Here is a 20,867-nt window from a genome sequence, read left to right as displayed (position 1 = left end):
GGGCTGCTTAGATAGACCTGCGGGAAATGAAGCCTCATTTCCGGCGTGCAGCAGCGGCTTCGCCCGCTGATCGGGCGGGACAATTTTTTGGTCCCTAGGACCGTGAGAGGGTACTTTTTTTTTTTTTTTTAGTCAACAGGAAATGACGTATTTGTTGTCACGTGGTATCGGGCGTGTGTGCTGGAAAAGCGGGTCCCCGGTGATCGTGCCCCGGTAACAATGGCGTGTCCAGCGGGGTGGCCTGGGGGGGCACAGGCCACCCCCCAAACCAGACTGGCCAGCCCAGGTGCCACCCCAAAGGCAAAACAATAAAATTCAATCAAATATCAAATGTCCGATTATGTTTTCACGGTGACGCTCAGATATCCGAGTGTAAGTGAATGCAGCATCGCTTCTGCGCTATGCGCATCACGTTAGCAAAGGTAGGAGAGCCAAGCGCAAAAGATGGCACTGCAGGAAACAATTTTTCGGTGAAAGAAAATGAGGACAGAATAAATGTCCCGGTAAGTAATATCAAGTTTGTTGAGTTTAGTAAACTTCGGTGAAATTAGAATACCAAGGAAAAAAATAACACTTAAAGAATTATTGCAGCTGTGGAATATTTCAGACAGTAGGCTACTGAGGGCAGCTAACATAAGAGTTATGCGTTATAAGATATAATCTAAGTCGTAACATTGCTGTATGGAGCTGCAGATTTGGTTGCAGGTTAACATAGCTGGACTGGCCATCGGGCATACCGGGCATATCCCCAGTGACTTATTTTTTATTTTTTTTGTAATGGCATGAACAATGAGAGGTGGTGGATTGGCCAGATGCAGGTCGATGTGTAGAAATAACTCCGTTGTTTGGTGGTGACTATGACGGGGCTTCCACAGAGGCAACAGGTGGATGAGGGAAGGGGAGGCAGGAGGAGAGACCCGAAGCAGCCACCAGTCCGAGTGTCAGGTGAACTGAACTTCAGGTAAGAAGTTATGACCTGCAGTCTATCTGGGTCAGATATAAACCAAGTTTAGGTGGAGTTTATTTTCATGTTGCTGACTTTTTACTGTCAGTTGCAATAACTCATACTGCGTTCTAGCCAGTTTGACGGAGTTTTTATACAGCTGGGTGGGTGCTATGATGTTACTGATAGTGAACTTTATTTTATTCATAAGGTTAGTAGAGTTGCCAACGGCTCCTTAAAAAAATGGAATGGTCCCTCATTCAGAGAAAATATTACACGTTTCGTATTGAGCTGAGAAGAGACGCAGTTTGTCCCGGACTTTAGCTAGAATGGAAAAAAGACACAAAGCTGGATTTATTCTGTCTTTATGCTGCACAGCTGCCTCTTCTCTCATTCTCTCCCCCTCCCTCTCCTGTTGCTACTTCAATCATGAAACTGATCAATGATCAGCTGATCGGCTTTTCTCTCTTGTTTATCGCCCACTTTGCGCCAGAAAGAGGAAACCAGCAGATGTTGCGCTAAACAACAGCAGCACGTTTAAGCTTGATCGGCTGTTGTTAGAATGTATTTAATATTAATTTCTAGTATCAGCTGATGTTTGCTGGAGCCACAGCTGTAAAGCTGCTGGTCATGATGTCTGTTTAGATATGTGGTGAGAGGGAAACATGAAGATGAAACCAGGAGATGTCCTTACTGAACCATCAGAGCTGAACAGGTGATGGAGAAACAGGTTTACCTTTTAGGTGACATGAATGAGTTGAAGGGAAGTTATGAACTGTTTCTGAGAGACAAATAACACCAGGATCCTTTTTTATGTAGCAGACAGCTGGTAACTGTGCAGGGGCGGGTCTAGCAAAGTTTTGCCAGGGGGCCAGGTAGGGCATTAACAGGGAAAGGTGGGCACAAAGAAATACTTTTCTTTCTTATTCTCATTTAAAATACCTAGTTTTTATTAAATAATTATCTAAATCTTACAACCAAAGTTTTTATCTGACGTAAAATGTATAGAAATCATACATATACCAACAAGACTGTACATCACTGTCACAACAGGGTTTGTTTTCAGTCAAAGTCTTTATGGCTTTACTACCTGGTGGGTCGGTCTGTAGTAAAAATGCCCAATTCTTTTGTCCCAGTCCAGCCCTGCAGGTTAATACTGGCAGTGTCACCATGCCAGCTGACTGTATTTTATCATCAGCCAGTGTTGTTCTTTATCAATATTACCAAAGTTTACGATAAGGCAGCATAGAAAGTATTTACTTGCTTTCAGGTTTCATTCAAATGTTAGTCTTTTCAGTTGTTTCCCCACTTTTTTCCTGTTTCAAAATCAAACACCAGTTTGTGAGAAGATTATCTTCTTTTTTTAACAGGCAGATAAAGTTTTGCATTGGCATTGGCTAATTTGTCAATTGTTTGTTACAAATGTTCGTATTTTAATATTCAAAAATGTTTTTGCCCAAAACATATGTGCACTATATGTCAGTAAAAATACTATGCAAATATTGTTGTCCTTGACTGCTGAGTAAACACTGACAAAGCACTGATTGTATCTCTTGTACTTTATCAACGCAGTATCTAAAAACTTTGCACCGTAGTGGTTAAAATCTCATTCTAATAAGAGTTAAAAGTGCATTTGGTTATTAGGTTTATAGGATTATTGAATTATGGTTAAGGGTTGGTAGAATTTTTTTTTAAAACATTATCTGCCAATTAAATCTGCCACCCTTCTCCAAATCTGTGCCCCTACCTGGCCCCCCCAACAAAAATTTTCTAGACACGCCACTGTACACAGATGGTCTGAATTTGTGAAGCGAGTGGTATCGCATTTATCGAAGTCGGCTCCTCGTTGTTTTTTCTAAGCCACGATTAGGCTCATTGAGAGCAGGCATGTGCATGCAGACAGTGTTTGTTTTTACATCTGGTGGGTAACGTCCCTCCCTATATTTTTGGAACAGTACCTCTGAAGCTTGATTTAGATTTCTGCAGGAAATTTACGTTCTAACTTCAGATGTAACACCTCTTAACACTAAACCGGTCCATCATGCTGTTGTTTCCAGTTACAGCGTATATTTCCTGCTGAAGCATATTTCAGGCATAAGACAGAAACATTACAAAAATATACACCTGCAGGCCACTCTATTGTCTTTATTTGACTAAATGCACTAAATTGCTGCCACAAGCTTTTGAACACATGTACCTAATAAAGTGGCTGGTGAGTGTCCTCAGTCCCAGCTCGGATACAGATGTGTCGGTGTGTCTTTGTTCCCTGCAGTAGTGCCCTCTCCAGCTCAGTCATCATCCACATACCCCAGGACACTGTCCGAGCCAAAGAGATCATCGCCTACGTCAACACGCTGAAGACTCAGGTCAGCTATTACGCAGAGAGGCTGTCTCAAGCTGCCAAAGACCAATCGGCCAGCGGACTGGAGTGGACGCTCGCCAGTCTGGTTGACAAGGTACTAAAAGTGTTTGACGTTACGTGGGGACGCTTCATATTTCATTCATACCCTCTTCCTTTCAGACCCGTCAGCTGGTGGCAGTGTGCGGCTGCAAGCTGCTAGCTTCAGCTATTTAGGCCCTGAACGCAGTACGAGTACATCGCAACCAAAGCTTCTCCTTCCGCTGAGTCTGAACAAGTAGTGCTCCGCAATGACCAGGATACGCTGAGAGCAAAGTACAGCGGTCACAACAGCCAGTCGTCACTGCACGTGGACTGGCACGAAGAGGAGTGGGTGAGTTGATCAGCAGTTATTGGCTGTTTTCTGATTCCAGATTTTTTATTTCTTTAGCATGACAACAGACAAGCTTAGTTTCTTGGCACACATTGTGGATACAGCTTGATATCTTAACTACACTCTGAACTCTGTTTTTCTTTTCTTGTTGCTTCTTCTTCTTCTTGAGTCATCCCTCTCATGTTGATTTCCAGCTCAGGTCACTCCTTACTTTTAAGAAGTTGGAGGATTCGTGAGCAGATTTTTCCTTCACCATATCAGCCGACTTTATTCTATGAGAAAATACTCTTAAATGACTCGTCTTTAAAAAGTGTTCAGTGTTTTATGTCTGGTCTGTGTGTCATCTTTGTCTTTACAATGTTGCAGCAATACTTTAGTAATGATATGATATGATATGATATGATATACCTTTATTAGTCCCACAAGGGGAAATTTAAATGTTGGTTTAGTGTAAGCTCAGCTTTTTAACTAATGTAAGAAGTGTTATGACTGACTCGTTTTTAATACCTAAATCTGGCCTCAGTGCACAAACCTAAATGAATCGGTACATATGAAAGCGCCCAAGTCACGAGCTGTGTTCAAGGACATGGATAAAACAAAAAGGTTCAAATTTGTGCCCAAAAACCCCACAAATCAGTGTCACTGTTTTAAAATCTGCTGCGAGACCGCTCTAAATGTCAGCTTTTTCTTTACGTAAAGACTGGGGTCTGTAACATATCAGCTCGTTTCTTATTTATTAAAGAACATGCCTGACACCAGGCTTTTGAGTTAACGGCTCCATTCGATCTCTGCAAGTATTTTTAAGTATTTTTAGGTTCTTTCCAGCAGGATTTGTGGCTAGTTCTGGAGCTTGACCCTAAAAGATTTCAGTGTGTCGGTGCTTCTGCTTTCCCTGTTGTCCTTCTCTTCCGTCTTTATTTCTGTTTCTGTCAAATTTAAAAACAACTGCACTCTGAAATACACACTCTTTGCAAGATGTTGTCTAAACTAGTGGTTGGAAGGCATATTTGTGTTTGGTCTCTGATGGTTTATTTACACTTTTTGCAGGCCACGCCCACAGACTACAGCGCCATGATGAGCAACAAAGCCAAGAAGTCTATTGACTTCCTTCTGATGCAGGACACCGCCCCGACGATAGCCACGGACGTGTCACTGCAGTACCGCCTCGACATCGTCTTCTGCCAAACGGTCACCTACACATATTTTAATTATTGTATGTCTGAGCTGATGCGTTTATCCTGGAGTGACTCAGAGTGAAGGAGAAGGCCAAGAAGAAGTGTAAATATCATAGAAGCAAGGAGTTCAGAGCTCTACGACTTAGTGTCTTTATGGTATTTATGTGTGTAATGGAGACCAGGGGTTCCATTACCCTTACTTGTATTTTTATTAATTGACTGACTGATTTGTATTTAAAAACCGTAATGAAGAAAAACACACACTGGTTGATTGTGATTCTTTATTAGGCTTTTTGGGTTGTTATTTAAGTGACTCGTTAAAGGTGAAGAGACAGGGGGACTGGCCATCCTACCTGTGTCAGGAAAAGAACCTGTGTTAGAGCTGTTCACATTTAATCATTTGTCTGTAACCTAAATTAGTTGTATATGTAAAAAGAGAAGTGTTAACAGTACTCACTTTGTAAAGAGTAAAAGCAGCTCAATCACCTGCTTATGAGCTCCTGGAGAAAACCAATGTGCCAGGCTAGGGGAGTGTGTGTTGGAGTGATTTTGTTAAAAGTTGTCATTATTGTGCTTGGACCTTGTCTTGAACTGTATGTTCAGATATTTTCTGTTCCTCCCCCACATGTAGGATGTTGGGGATGTTACTAGCTATAGTTTTCAACTGCAGGCACAATCTATATAAGATTCTGGTTTCCTTATTTGGTAAGGAATGTTCACTTCCTGCCCTTTATGGGCTCACCATGTAAATGGTGGACTGTTAGAGGTTAAGCCATATACGAGGTTGAGGGGAGATGACCCTTTTATGACTAGAGATGCAGTTAAAACGTTTGTAAGCAGGAAGTCACGTATACAGACACACATACACTCTCTCTCACTCACACACACACACACACACACACACACACACACACACACACACACACACACACACACACACACACACACAGTGCCTTAGCTTTTACCACACAACATATGGGGTTTACAATGGGCGGTTGTGTAACTGTTTTCATTCAATAAAAGGCTGCGAGTGGAGGCTGGAGTTGGAGTTGTCTGAGTTTGGGTGTAGAGCTTGCAACTCTGAGAATCCGACCAGGCTTCCCCTGCACAAGCAAAAACCAATCGAACTCTGATTGTCTTACTTTGTTCTGAGTCAGCGAGGGCTGAAACCTAACTGTGGTTAAGGTGTTTTAATGCAGCGGTCCCCAACCGCCGGGCCACGGACCGTCGTTTGGTCGAGAGATGAGGCTCGGGTGTGAAATGTATGGTTTTCAGAGTTTTTATCGTTTTTTATCGTTATTTTGTTATCGTTTTTATCGTTAACTCTGTTTTCCTGGGTCTTTCACGTGTGTTATGAATAAATCTTCTTTTTTTCCGGTACCGGTACTAGTTTTATTTTGTTGTATTTATCTGTGACACCTTAAAGGCCGGTCCGTGAAAATATTGTCGGGCATAAACCGGTCCGTGGCGCAAAAAAGGTTGGGGACCGCTGTTTTAATGTATATAGAAGAGACTGACGTTTATATGTTATGGAGTTATTTATAGGACTTGTTACAAATCTTCATATGTCTATGATGTGTTATATCAGCCCGTTCTCACTCCCGAGGCGTAACATGTCGACGTTTTGTCACGTCCCGCGGCGTTCCTGAGGAACGTGAAAGGAGACCTTCGGCGTTCTTATGGTACGCGGCGGGCTATGGCTGGAATCCAGTTCAATGACGCTCCCGCGGTAATAGACGTTCCAGCCCTGTATTCCAGCCCTAAACCTAACCTTATCCCTAGCCCTGACCATAACCTTATTCCTGACCTTAACCAGGACTTTAATGATGTTAAATAGCGTGTTTCTAAGCGATTTGAAGAAAAAGAGCAAACATGTGTAGATTCAGTCCAGACAGTTCTCATATTTCCTCTTTTTTCCGAGGTCGTCATTCAGGAACGTGGTGGGTAGCCGAAAACGTAATATGGTGACGATTTGTCACCTAGCGTAAAATGTTACGCTTTGGGAGTGAGAACGTGTTGGTTATATTGTAGTGGTTTTCTTATGGGGAGGGTTTTGTTTCCCTTTGGTTTGCTGACCCCCAGACTTTGTCTATTCCAGATGCTCACCTGAATCAGGTAGAGTATAACAGGAAGCCATTTGCTTTTCAGAAGGGTTGGATTCTTTGCTGTATCACCATGTGTTCTCATTAATAAAGTACATTTTACTCCAGTCTCGTGCTATTTTAGTGGAAGTGACCCATGACCGTCGGCCAAAACTGACAATATGACTATTAAAAGTCTGAGTAATACTGTAATTTTCTGCTGCTCATTCCTGTGCAATATCCCATCTGACCTCCCGTCATATTTCTTTTCAAGATTTTCTTATTTAATCACTAGTGTACATATATTTATAGATACATATATATATATATTTAGTCATCTTTTCTCTTTTACCACGTCTTTCTAATATTTTGCTCTTTACTATTTTTCTATTTTTTATTTTATTTTATTATATTTTATTATATTTTCTTCTACTGTACCATGCTGCTGAGTGACTGCTGCTCGTCAAACACATTTCATTGCAATGTTGACCCTGTGCTAACTTGCATATGACAAATAAAACTGAAAACTGATAAAACTGAAAACAGTAAAGGCAAAGGGAACACATCAAGTAAGGATTTCACACTCCCACTCACAACGGCACTTTCAAAGCATAAAGCCAAATGCTTCAAAATTTCATTTTGAAGCATTTTAAAAATGAATGTGTTTGAGTTTCATTGCTCCAAAGCAATGTTTTCATATAAGCAAGATAACAACCAGTTTGCAACCATGTAAGTACAGTCCTCTATTGTGAACAGACGTGTTGGCAATCTGTCTGCGTTTATAAATTAGACAACAGTTATTTGCAGATCTTCATCAATCTGCCTGAGAGTGATTGCAGTCGGTCTGAGTTGGACTGCAACTGTTTTGAGTCAGGTTGCCTCCAAGGAGGCAGTTTATTATTTTCCTTTCCTAGTTGGACAGATGGCTGTTGTTTTGTTTTTACTGTAGTGTGCTGGGCCATTAATGGCTCAGGGGCTGCAGCGTATCCGCGCCAACACCTAAGGCCAACGTGGAATCACCGGTCAGACTAACATAAAGAAAAAATCTGTTAAATTACACATTTGTATTCATTAAGTCACAGACAATGAAAACAAGCAGAAATCAAGATGTAATATTTTTATAATTTTATTGATGTTAAATTAAAGTTCCAGCTTAGTTATGTTATCAGTGCAAGTCACTTCAATCTGTATAGCTCCAAAGGAAACAATGGTGTTTTCAAGGTGCTTCACACTGTAAGGTAACAACTTACAGTATTAAAAAGAAAACCCCAAAAGAACAAACCCCTCTGAGCAAGCACGAGGCGACAGTGGGAAGGAAAAACTCCCTTTTAAGAGGAAGAAACCTTCGACAGAACCAGGCTCAGGGCGGGGTGGCCATCTGCCGCGACCATTCCTGGGGATTTCAAAAATGACTTGATCTGATCTAAATGTAAAACTAGCTCATTTAAAGTGTCCAGTGAGTTTTAGAAAATATTTTGCTGTTGATATCACGATGTCACTATAAAGTGGAAACTTTGTTTCTTCCCTTACACCTCCCAAAAAATGCCCGCACCGATGAGAAGCACTTAGATATGCAACTTGGTTCTGTGAATATCTTTCTTTTGAAAGTTTTAACAATATCTTCATCAAGATTTTGGAAGTTTAATTGCCAGAATGTCACCAAAGATGCATGCTTCCATCTTTTACAGAGGGATTTGAAAACCCTCTCGCTGAGTTTCTTGAACTTCTCTGGTGGGATTTTGTCGTATCCGGCCCTGATTTCAGTCCAGATTTTTATGGTAAGCCGGTTGGAGATAGCTTCAGCACTTTCAATGCTGAAGACTGTGCCTGATTTTTTTGCAACCTGGGAAATCAGTCCTTCCACAAAGATTTCCACTGAAAATCTGCATCTTTCTTTCTTTTCATATGATTCCAGTCTATCAGTAACTGTTACTGCCAACAGGTGTTCTTGGAATACTGAAGTAGTTATGATATTAAATATTGGTTGTTCCATTAAATTCATTGAATCCTCCTCCCCACTCCTCCCCATTTCCAATGATATTAGTGACAATTTATGTAATTTGTCACAAATATCAGTGAAAATCGCATTAGCAATGCAGTCAAAATAATTCTGCACTTTTCGGTCTAAATGCAAATCCATCCCCTTGAATTTGTCCAAGAGTAGATCCAACAAACGTTTTTGGTGAGAATGAGGGCACTTTAAAAGTTTACCAAGCTTTGAAAGCACAGCCTGAATTAATGTCTCTAACCATCTTTCAAAGTCTGTTTTTTCAGGTGGCTCACAGTCTACAGAAGATCTGTGATGCTGTATCTTTTTATATGACTCCGTTTGACTTACGTTTGTTAACGGTGGGATGCTGGCTTCATGTTCAACACAGGATTTCTGCTGCTGGGGATCTGGAATTGGATTGTTTTCTGTTTTTGCAGCACTGTGTTGGTCAGCATTTTGACAGCTTTCTTCTGTGTTAGCTGTTTCTTGGCTGTTAGCATCTATATTCTGTGCTGTATCAAACTCCTGCTCAGCAGAATCGTCCAAAAATTTCACACGTGACAAAACCGTTTTGCCAGTAGTGGTGTGGACAGAACAGTTTTCATGTACAGGGGAGTTCTGGGAAGACCTCAGTGGTGATACTGCTAGTGACTGTTCACACAGGTCCATTACGTCCTCTACAAAACCTACAAGCCGCTTAGCGGTGACGCAATCCGGATAGCCTGAGGTAAGTGCTTTTAACTGCTTGTTCGAAAAACTACTGACCAAGTTATCCAAGAGGGATACCAAAGCATATACTGTAGAATTATCCCCATTGGTCTGAACTGTTTCATCATTTGTCATTGTGTTACAGTTCGAGCTTGCCATTTCACTTTTTTGTTTTTTATGTCTAAAATGTTGTTTTGTGTTAAACTCCGTGTTTGAACGTTTAAAGCGCTGCTGTCCCGCTGTGTGAATGCGTTTCAACTGAACAGCCAGGTCTATATATAAGGTCGGTTTAAGGTTTCTTTGTAACGTCAGGTGACGTTACAAAGAAACGTCACCAGTCAAAGGACTGGCCCGGCTCGTCATAACGAAAGGGGCGGGACAAATCTGTTGCTTAGCAACTGAAAAAAAAAGGCACACCGCGCTGAATGCTACATCCGGCCTGCGACGGTACACCGCCTCCGCACCACCGTTTAAACATGAAGTGTGGATGTTAGAAGATCCCAAATATGGTGAGCTACTGGGAAATTACTCACGTTTTTGTTCTTGAGAGTGAGCGATAATAAGCGACATTTTATTGAGAAATTACAGTAGTCTGTCTACAAAAACTACAAAAATGACCTAAATAAGACAGAAGTACACATTCATTTTTATCGTTTTGTCAACAACAAGGCGCATGAGGTTTGTTCAGTATTTGTTGTGTCTACAAGGCTCAGGCGCCCCCATGAAGTGTCTTATTTGTATAGTTGAAAGCATTATAAAGGAACGCAAAACTAAATTACATATAATTATAATTCTTGGCACTTTCTGGTGTGTGTGAGTTAGTGTTTCTCTTTTATGATTTGTGGGTCCAGCATCAAATTTAGAATCCTTCCCATCACACATGAGGTCTTGAATAATCATCTTATTTTAAAGACCTCGTAGTTTGATAGTTTGCTCTCAGACTGTGGGCTTCCTTGTGGTTTTTAGGATATTTAGAAGTAGAAGGGGATCATCCTTCTGTGGAACCAGCTCCCAGTTTGAATGCAGGAGACGGACACTATCTCTACTTTTAAGATTAAGTTTCAAAGTTACCTTTTTGCCAACGCATATAGCTAGGGCTGAATCAGGTGACCATGAATCCTCCCTTAGTTACCCTGGGACTACCCTGCTGGGGGATTCCCACCATGTGTTTATACACCTCTCTGCATTCAATAATTAGTTCTTGTTCATCTCTGGCTCTCGTCCACAGTGTGTCTTTTGTCCCCTTTTTCGTCTCCTCATCCCCAAAGGGTCGCAGCGGGCTGCCCCTCCCTGACCGTGGTTCTGCCAGAGGGTGCTTCCTGTTAAAAGTGAGTTGTTCCTTCCCACTGTATTGAGGTTTTTTCTTTTTAATTGTAGACTTTCTACCTTACAATCTATACCACCTCGAGGAGACTGTTGTTGTGATTCAGCTCTGCATAAATACAATTAAATCGAATTAAGTGGGTTCAGCTGTTTTGTGAAATAAATGTGAGTGACATGGTAAGTAATAGCCTGCATGTAACTCATGGTAAGAAGAGCAATATCGCCCCCTCCTGGTTCAACCTTTTTTTCTTTGCAGTAATCTTTCCAATAATAATACATATGCACTAACCTCATGCTTGCTGTTAACAATAGCCTAAAGACACAAAATCAAGTTTAGTTTTTTCCTTAAGTTTATGTTTTTTTTTATATGGTTGGCATTTATTTTGTTTCTTTTTAATAATTATATTGATTCTATTGATTGTTTGCCAAGCACTGAGGTCTCTGCTTAGACTGTGCTACTGGGATCACTGATTTAAAAATGAGGCAAAAGCACCAAAGTTGTGCTCAAAAATAGTACAGTGAGCTACAAGCTGTTGCTGTAGTAATTCTAACACACTTATTGTTTTTAAATACATACATGTTTAGTTCTTTTAAACCTAATTATATATATATTTTTTGCAAAAGTGTCACCTAAACACCCAAATATACGTAATTCAAAACTTACTTTAATTATTACCCATTTGGCTGGTAACATGGACCCAGTCTGATGGATAGTTACTGAACAGATAGTCTTTTCTTTAAAGGCTGCATTCAGAGCAAATCATTGTAAAAACAAGACAAGTCAATAAAAAACAAGTAATAACTATAATACTAAACTACAATAGAGAGAAAATCCAGTAAATATAATTATATTATGTAAAAAATATACAAATATTTACCTCTAATTTAAAAAGACATTACAAGGGTACTAGTTTCATTTTAATCTAAACATAATCTAAATTGACACTAAATCAGTTTAAATATTACAGCTGAAGGTGATTTTAATAAATGTACTGCTGCTTGACTTTGTTTTACTACTGCAGTATAATTTATCATGTACAAAAGCTCCAAATGTTGTTTCTCTGACTTAATGTTCTGATGACGTTTGTGTTACTTTGCAGGAAATAGTCAGGACCCAGATGAACCTGTGCTGGAATTCAGTGTGGGTGAGTAATATGAGCATTTATGAAGGCTGTCCATGACCTGTAATTAAATTTAGCGTCATTAGTGCCACTCATTGCAAGTGACAGTGCACATGCTTTCAGCATGGAGTCTGCTCTTATGGTAGCAAAATAAATTCAGAAAATCTCCATCAAAAAGCAGCTCAGCAGCAGAAATATATATGGTCAGCTGGTTGTGAGTTAATGAGCATGTGAAATCAGTGTGAACATTTTGAAACAACAACTCTCCAACCTCGTAATTGTAAGACTGCCTGTGCAGCCACAGGAGCCTTCAGAGAGTCTTCCTGCTTGTCTCTTGGGTTGATTTGCTCGTGTTTTCTCACCCAGTCAATGACTGTAAAAGGGCTGGACTAATTGGAGGCAGGTGTAATTGATTGCACTGATATGCTAGTCTACTTATAGCCCACATTACAAACACTGCTGTGTTATTTTGTCTCTCAGTGCAGGTATGTAATGTGACAAAACCTCTAATGATCTGATATGTTTGGGATGGATGGGCTGTGAATTATATAGTGAATTGTCTTATTTTGTCGCTCTGTGCAGGCTTTCTACTTACAGGGTGGTGGGTCTCAGAGGACAATTGCTACCCCTGTTGAAGTGAACAACGTGTGGAGTGCAACTGGCTTTGTGGCATAGCTGGCTCTGGCCTTGGACTGTGTGTTTTTACTTTGTACCTAAATGGGACACTGGACTTTTAACTACTATTCATTGTGTTTATAAATAAAATTTTAGAATTTTATTGACTGTCATCTTTTTGCCCACGGTGGAGACGGTTGGTCAGACCTAGAATCTGTGTGTGTGTGTGTGTGTGTGTGTGTGTGTCATCAGCAGGGTTTTGCATAAAAGAGTGTGAGCAGGTCAAAAGGTCAATTCATTTATTGTAGTTTTATGGCAGCACCCTCTAGTGGCCTTGAAGCAAACAGTCTCCTAACTAAGCCATGGCATCTCTGGTCTCTCCTACTGTGTGCTCTGCTGGAGGAGCAGCATTGGATCTAGTGATACTGAGTAAGCTGATTAGGACAGGCCTGGAGAAATGTGGTTTGCATGAAGTATCAGGAAAAAAACAACCTTGTATTGTAAAATAATAATACACGAATAATAAATACTTTTCATGACATTCAGATTTCTGGACTCACGAGTTCATAGAACATTAATGTTACGAAACATTGAGAAGTCTTAAAACTACATTGTATACTTATTATTTATTTACTTTAATCAGATTTGACTGGTATTTTTAAACATTAAGTTTTTGTTCCTTCAACTATTGTATTTAAGCTTATGACTCGCTCACAGTATGTTTATATAACTGCCTAAAAAACGGTGAGGATGTGGCCGCAGTGGCTGAGAAGCAAGAACTTTGCTTTGTCTTTTTTTTTTTTTTTAAATTGGGAAGCATAAATGAACATACCAGAAAACCCTGCACGAAGGAGCCATATTTGTTTTTTGTGTGTGCATAAGATGAAGCTTTAGTATTATTACACATATGATAAGGATGTTAGCATGCAACACACAAACTCAAGTGGTGTTGCCAAGATAGTTGCTGACTGGCAAGAAACTTCTAGAAGAAATCTGGTGACAGTCCAAAGCACAAATGAACATGTTTAATACTCGTGCAAGACCCTGTGGGAAGGTGCCAGATTGCTGTATTTTGTGTGAATCAGGAAAAGTGCACGGTGATGACTAAAGCTTATAAAACATCTCTCTCCTTATGTGTGCATATATGAGAAAGAAAATTCTGCCAAAGCAACTTTAGCTTCTTGCAAGCATCAGTACACAAAGGATGCTAACACAAAGCTAGCCAAGAACCAAGAGTGATTTTAAAGTTGAACGTATGCCGACCCCAGCAGCCAAAGGGAGCTCCGGGGAGAGCTTCTTGGGGTCCAGTGATGTGTCCTGAAGAGACGACATGAGCTCTCCCTCCTGTAGGCCCACCCCAGCAGTAGGTGCTGTCTGTCTCATTCCGAGTTAACTGCTACTCCTCTACATCTAAACGAGCCAGTTGAGGAGGTTCAGGCATCTGACAAGGGTGCCTCTTGAACGCCTCCTGGGTGAGATGTTCCAGGCATGTCCCACCAGGACAGACAGGACACACCCAGGACATGTTGGGGAGATCACAGCACTCAGCAGAGAATGCCTCAGTGTCCCCCAAATAATGGAGGAGCTGGCTCGGGAGAGTAAGGTCTGGGTCTTCTCTGCTTATGCTACTGCCACCGAAACTGGACACCAGATAAGCTCAGAAAAATGAACAACCTGTTTAAATAAAGGTTAATTTAAAAAAAATGTTTGTCATTAGCTAGTCTGTGTACATGTACTTCTTCTCCAGTGTTGAAAATGTTAAACTCACAACCTGCACATTTTCTGGTTGCATCATCAAATAAATACCCCCAAAAGTAGTCTGAGTACTTTTACACTGGTTTTATGCTGCGATATTTTCAAAGTCTTTCACTGAACACATTCAGTCACACATTGTTCATAATTTATTGGAAGTTTATTGTTTAATGTCCTGTCTAAATAACTTCAGTCACCATTTGTATTCATTAATGAATAACTGACTTCCAATATTAAAAGAAATAGAAACTGTTGTGCTGTTGTTCACGTAGAAGGGCCTGCTGCTGGATGTCCAGACTTTGTGCGTCAGCAGGAGGGTCAGGGTACAGGGTTCGAACCTCCTCATGAGATGTCGTATCTGCTGGATAAAAGCAAGCTACATCACATCAGGGATTGTCCTAGAGCTGCCCTACAGTAACAATCAACTGACTAATATATGAAATACTTGCAGTAGCACAATAATAAACACAAAGCAAAAAAGTGTTTAGTGAAGATAAAAAACCTCATCAAAGTTAGTTTGGATAAAGGGAGACAGAGCACCAATCTAAACAAGTCTAAACCATCTGGCACCTCCACACTTGTAAGAACAGCATGACCAAAGTGATTGTAGGAGGAAACAACCTTGACTTCCTTTACATAGCTTAGTACTGAGAATAAAAGAAAAGCATGATTAGAATTATTTGTGCTTCTTCTTCTTTCGGCTGCTCCCTTTAGAGGTCGCTACAGTGGATCATCCGCCTCCATCTCTCTATTTCTAGCATCCTCCTCAGTCACACCAACCCCCTGCATGTCCACCTTCACTACATCCACAAATCCTTTCTGTGGTTGTCTGAAAACATCATCCACGGAGACTCTTGCCTGATCTCATCTGTCAGCCTCTCCATCACCAGTGCAAACAAGAAGGGGCTCAGAGCCTCTCTCTGATGTAATCTCAACCCATCACATACTTCTCTGCCCCTCAGGACTTTCTTATGCAGCACCACAGTTACTCTCTTCGCACCTTATCATAGCCTTCACTCCTACCCTCTCTATGCCTCCCGTCTCCATCCTCTTCAGAGTTGCCTCACTTCCTTCTCTAATTCAATTTTTGTCCAAAGTACTCCTTCTCCCTTCTCAACACACTTTCTTCACATTAGCACATTTCCATCTCTATACTTGGTTACTCTCTTCCAGCACAATTTATGTGCCTTGCCATTCATTAAAAATCATTTTCTCCTTAGTGTCCAGCCTCACATACAACTCACTACAAGCCTTTTCCTGTGCCAGTGACACCTCTCTCTTTGCTGTGCACCTAGCCTTTTAGTACTCCTTCCTTCAGCTCCCTGACTATCCCACTCTTTCTTTGCCAGTCTCTTCCTTGAATACATTCCTGAATCTGTTATTATTTGTGCAATGAAAATTAAATCAAGAAAGATTTTGCTTTTACAGTCTCACTGCAGGTTGATACATTATAAGCACGCCTGTGGTTCACATAAGCATTAAAAGCTTGTATTACTCCCTGATGTTTTGCCTGTTAGCATGTGCAGCAGCTGGAGAAGGACTCCTAGCTGAAGACAGGACAGCTTCTCGATGTGCAGATTGGTCGTCTTCTACGAAGAAGCAAAGGAGAAAAACCCCAAATTAAACAGAACAACTACTTCTAATTACAAACAGACGTCTCTCTAAAACCGTGGCAGCAGTTCACCATGTCAAATGCTTTCTTGTCGTGCACAGTGACTATAACAATCAGCCCCACTGGCTGCACTGTCCTGCAGTGACATAAGTTAATTCAGCATTGCTATAAAACAATGAGGCTATTACGTTTGACCTGTACTTGCAGAATACATTCCAAAGCTTTTGTTTCCTAAAGCATTCGTCCTTCTTTGTGAGCAGTTTGTGACAAAAGAAAAGCCCAGAAACAGGCACCAGTTCAAAGGCATTTCTCAGATGATTTGCTGTAAACTTGAATACAAGCACAGATGAATAAATGTCTTGTAAAACATTGTACTGAATACATTCTTCACTACGAATATCAAATTAAGATCACACGTTAACAGCCCAGAGTTAGTATCGTGTCTTTGCCTCACCACATCTGGGGGTTAACTGGGTTAAATTCAACATAGCAGCATCTCTAAATGACTGATTCTAAGCCTGGCACAAAAGATAGAAATCCCTGTTGTTCTGGCATCTTATTCCTGCACACATTACCCTGCTGTTCAGTGGTGCCTGACTGCAATACCTGTTTACCAGATTGTAGTGGGTCTCGTGTGAATCTGTGCAACCCATCTGAACCTCCAGTTGTCACCGCTCTTTCCTCAGACACCAACGTAAGGCTGACAGCAAACTGAACACTTCCTGTTGATCATCTGAAGCACGACAGGGGACTGAAGGCAGGGCAGGGATCAGGAAAATAAAGGTTTATAATTTGCACAAATCTTACCCTGCTGGCTGGGAATTTCATTGGGTGGTGGGTGGTTTGGTGCTGACACTGAGCAATTCTGTGAATGCATTTTTATTTATTTATAGAGTTGTCATACAGGGCAAAATGTGAAAAAATTTGCAGTCTTTGCAATGAGTTACTCAGAGTTCTAGACGAGCGCTGGCTAAAAACAGAGGAGGGCCTAGATGGCGCAAGATTTGCCAGCTTTTTCTGCAAGGTTGGGATGGGCGGAGAGGGCTGCCTCTGCAGGACGACAACTAGATTCTTTCTTTGTCATTCTTTGACAACGACACAGCGAGCTGAAGCACTCCTGTCTTTTCAGGCTTACTTTACTGTACCTCATAATTCAACCGTGAGTCTCTCTCCACCCTGGTGGCCTGAGGTACCTTCTTAGTCTCTTTTTCCTGCCTCACCACCTTTTCCTCCTTCTGCTGACGTGTTTCAGCTTCATGGATCCTGCCTTGGTTTTTCAGCTTATGCTGCAGAGTAGATAAAACTATCTCTCAAAGTCCACTCCATTGTGATACATATATATTTAACATTACTGTTTCTCATTTTCTAAAGCTTAAAACAACACTAATTTGCTTTAAGACCAAGAGTGCAGCAGGTCAACTATCACAGTAAATATAAGGACTTTTTGTTAATAGGTTGTTGCATTTGCTTTGTAATGCTGACTTCACACAAACTGGACGGCAACACGTTTTTCAACTCGAGCAATCTAAACATCACCACAGTTAAATCAAACCAGTCGTCGTCTGATTTTTGTTATGTTTAAAAACTATAGTGTCACCGTCTGCCTGAGAAATATTCTGCTACAAGTGGGCTTTGGTATTGTTTTTCTCTCCCTCTATCGCCTGGGCAGAGGCCATTGTGGGCTCCCGCCTTTGGCCTACATACCTGGGAGATGGTGAACACCTGCGTCTCATTAACCGGCCTCTACTTATGGGAAGAAGTTAGACTGCTCTTTGCTGGATTGTTGCTTGACTCATGTTAGTGAAGTCCTGGCTAGGACACTAGTAATCTAGTTCTCTTGGATTTTGAATCTTGTGCTAACACGTCGTTTCCCTGTGTACAGACACCCTGGACCTGCCCTTGTTCCTTACAGAAATTCTGGTACGAGAGAGGAGTGAGAGACTGGTGAGATGCCAAGAGAGACAGAAGGAGAGTGAGTGTGTTCCCCCTGCTTTTCCCTGCAGATTCCCTGGAGACCTGATCCCTGCACCCTTGTCTATAGCACTTTGACACTGTCGCACATTTAACTTGGTCTAACACAGGGCCATATAGGTTTTTCCCCTCTTAATAATAAACAACTTCATTTAGGAATTGCATTTTGTGTTTATTTGTGTCATCTTTGTTTAATATTTAAATGTATTCATCAATTTCAGAGAAAGCTCACATACTCAATACCAACAAGAAGAAAGAACTACAAATGACTAAAGTTGCAGTGAGGAAGTGAGATCTGACTAATGACAGGAAGTAAAAAGAGTCATCAGTTCAGAGACTGTGACGGTTGAGATCGACAACAAGAAAGACGTGAGGCAGAGAAGCACGATGGATGAATTCAGATGGATTCAAATGTTTTTATCTCTGATGCTGATGATTCTGATTCCAGGTAAGGATACAGGAAACATTTTATTAGCAACAAAACTAAATATTATCAGTATTACTATGGTCAATAAACTTTACAGTAAATAAGAAAGCTGAGCATGTACTGTTGTTTTAGGGAAATATGGGACATGTTTACAGACCCGAGTCTAAAATCTTCGCTCTGATTGTAAAACTGCTGCATTCTAATTTATCTTTCATATTTCTCATCAATCTTCTCAACAGTATCTGAAACTGAAATATCCATTTTTATGAAAGTTGGAGATGACGTCACTCTGCCTTGTCTAAATGTGATAGATGAGCAGAATAACTGTGACAGTACTGAGTGGACCTTTGTTTCAAGACACAAAACAACAGTAGAGCTGATCACACTTGGACAGACAAAGTCAAATCAGACAGACTGAGTGTTACAGCGAACTGTTCTCTGGTTATTAAGAAGCTCACATTTAAGGAAGTTGGTCTTTATTCATGCCTACAGTACAAATTAGGAGAAATACAAACTCTAAACGCTCTGGTTCATCTGTCTCAGGTTAATCTTTTTATTATTAGTCATTGGGAAGCACCTACAAAGAAATCCGTCACAATGAGAACCTGTTCAAACCATTTGATTTTGTGACCAAAGGTGCTGGTGTAATGACTTGTAATTGTGACAGCCCTGACACTTTGATATAAGTACTTGCTTTTGATGAATATATTATCTGTTTTGATTAAGGGACTTGCTTTTGAAGCATTGACTACTTATTTTGAGCAACTGACTTTTCTTTTTGATGAGGTGACTCACTTTTGCGAGTTATCCACCATGTTTTGCAGTTTGCACTAATTGTTTTGAGAAGAGCCTTAGTAGTGGTGCAGAGATCAATTCTGTTGTGAGAAATGCACCAAAGCAACTGAGAAAAACTGTAAACTGCTCTGTGGTGACATATGGACAGTGTCATCACACCGTGAATTGGCTGATTAAACGTCAAGATATGAACAAAGATGACAAAGAAATACTGACCTCACAGACTGACTGCTCCACTACTGTGACCCTTTGGAAGTCTCACTATATCTATCCATCAAGATATGAGAAAATGAAGTGTGACGTGACTGATGGTAACACAGGAAGTGTGCAGCTGTTTACCTTTAGCTGTCAGACCTCAGATGAGGAAACAGGTGAGCTCACGATCAGCTGTTTAAAACAACTAAAAATAGCTAAAATATTAATTAGATGTATTTCAGGTGTTTGGGCAAAATAGCTTTTGTTGTGTTTATAATTTTGGGGCGATTGTGGCTCAAGAGTTGGCAGTTTGTCTTGTAATCGGAAGGTTGCCGGTTTGAGCCCCGGCTCCGACAGTCTCGGTCGTTGTGTCCTTGGGCAAGACACTTCACCTGTTGCCTACTGGTGGTGGTCAGAGGGCCCGGTGGCGCCAGTGTCCGGCAGCCTCGCCTCTGTCAGCTTGTGGGGATAGGTTAATTGATTAATCCAAAGTGCCCATAGGTGTGAATGTGAGCGCGAATGATGTCTTTGTGTGTTGGCCCTGCGACAGACTGGCGACCTGTCCAGGGTGTACCCCGCCTCTCGCCCTATGACAGCTGGGAGAGGCTCCAGCACCCCCCGCGACCCTAAGAAGGATAAGTGGAAGCGAACGGATGGATGGATGGAAGGGGAGACCTTGGCAGTACAATAATGGTAACATTTAACAATTTCAACCTAACACTCAAAAACACAAAAGAAAAGAAAACTAAGAACTAATGGAAAGAATATAACTGAAACCACAGGTAATAATAAACACAATGCCAATTTATTTGTCTCACAATCTGATACATTTGGTTTTGGGTTTTTTGCTTGTTTTTCACAGGTACATTATGATAAAGATGATGTTTCAATAAAGTATGAAAGCACTGGAGGCTCTGGTGTTTCTGTCAGATACCACTGATCCACAACATCAGCTCAGCAGAAAAAAACTGCTGTCGTATTATCAGTATAATCTTATCTAGTTTAATAGATTTAATCCTATTGTTACGGCTCTGGCCATCTTTTGAATCACAGTGGCTGGATTTTGCTGGCAGCTGCTGATTGGTTCCATCATCAAGTGGCTGTTTTAAAAATCCTCTCCAGCAGTCTCCCCGGCAGTAGCTGACAGCAGCAGCAGGCCCGTCCTTGGCCTCCAAACCATCTATGACAGATCTGGGTGTGTGATTTCAGAGAACTGCCAAGTTTTGTATTTAGTGTGTTGATACTTTGACTTTTAACTAAGCACTGAAGCAGAAAGAGAGAACTGCCTTATTATTTTCTATCATTTTTTTCCCTTGTTTATTCAATTAGCGAGTTGGGGGTAGCGCTCGGCTTTTGTTTGTTTTAGATTTCTAAATGACCGTTATGGGTTTTGTAGCATGAGTTTATTGACCGTTAAATACCATTAA

The 20,867-nt window shown here is 41.0% G+C and overlaps 1 protein-coding gene and 1 long non-coding RNA gene across 6 annotated transcripts; both read left to right on the top strand.

Annotated features, from left to right (window-relative positions):
• Window positions 1–203: 203 nt before the first annotated feature.
• Window positions 204–6,928, top strand: LOC112434144 (inositol polyphosphate-4-phosphatase type I A-like). Of its 5 annotated transcripts, none has more exons than XR_013096533.1 (5): window positions 204–503; window positions 876–2,864; window positions 3,216–3,399; window positions 3,465–3,675; window positions 4,723–6,928. XR_013096533.1 is itself a non-coding variant. In XM_076881584.1 (5 exons), exons 1-4 carry the CDS (start codon window positions 381–383, stop codon window positions 3,516–3,518), a joined length of 447 nt encoding a protein of 148 aa, XP_076737699.1. In that variant the 5' UTR covers window positions 379–380; the 3' UTR covers window positions 3,519–3,675; window positions 4,723–6,928. The 5 variants fall into 5 exon arrangements, 3 of the variants coding, with proteins under 3 accessions (XP_076737697.1, XP_076737698.1, XP_076737699.1); XM_076881584.1 differs by having other exon boundaries at window positions 379–503; window positions 876–961; XM_076881582.1 differs by having other exon boundaries at window positions 876–961; window positions 3,216–3,675.
• A 3,104-nt stretch (window positions 6,929–10,032) lies between these two features.
• On the top strand, window positions 10,033–12,851 carry LOC112432968 (uncharacterized). The gene is made up of 4 exons (XR_013096540.1): window positions 10,033–10,138; window positions 10,858–10,957; window positions 12,053–12,097; window positions 12,656–12,851. It is a non-coding gene; the product is annotated as an uncharacterized LOC112432968 (long non-coding RNA).
• Window positions 12,852–20,867: the final 8,016 nt, after the last annotated feature.

This window comes from Maylandia zebra, unplaced genomic scaffold (assembly GCF_041146795.1).
Source record: "Maylandia zebra isolate NMK-2024a unplaced genomic scaffold, Mzebra_GT3a scaffold26, whole genome shotgun sequence".
NCBI classification, from domain to species: Eukaryota; Metazoa; Chordata; class Actinopteri; order Cichliformes; family Cichlidae; genus Maylandia; species Maylandia zebra.
Note: the sequence above shows the minus strand (reverse complement) of the source record. Positions and strands in the feature narration are given on the sequence as shown.

Excerpts from the sequence above, each read along its gene's own strand:
- LOC112434144 (XM_076881582.1), top strand. The coding sequence starts at position 381 with ATGCAGCATCGCTTCTGCGCTATGCGCATCACGTTAGCAAAGGTAGGA. Across the intron at positions 504-875 it reads AGGACAGAATAAATGTCCCG|AGGCAACAGGTGGATGAGGG; the intron begins GTAAGTAATATC and ends GGGCTTCCACAG. Across the intron at positions 962-3,215 it reads TCAGGTGAACTGAACTTCAG|TAGTGCCCTCTCCAGCTCAG; the intron begins GTAAGAAGTTAT and ends TGTTCCCTGCAG.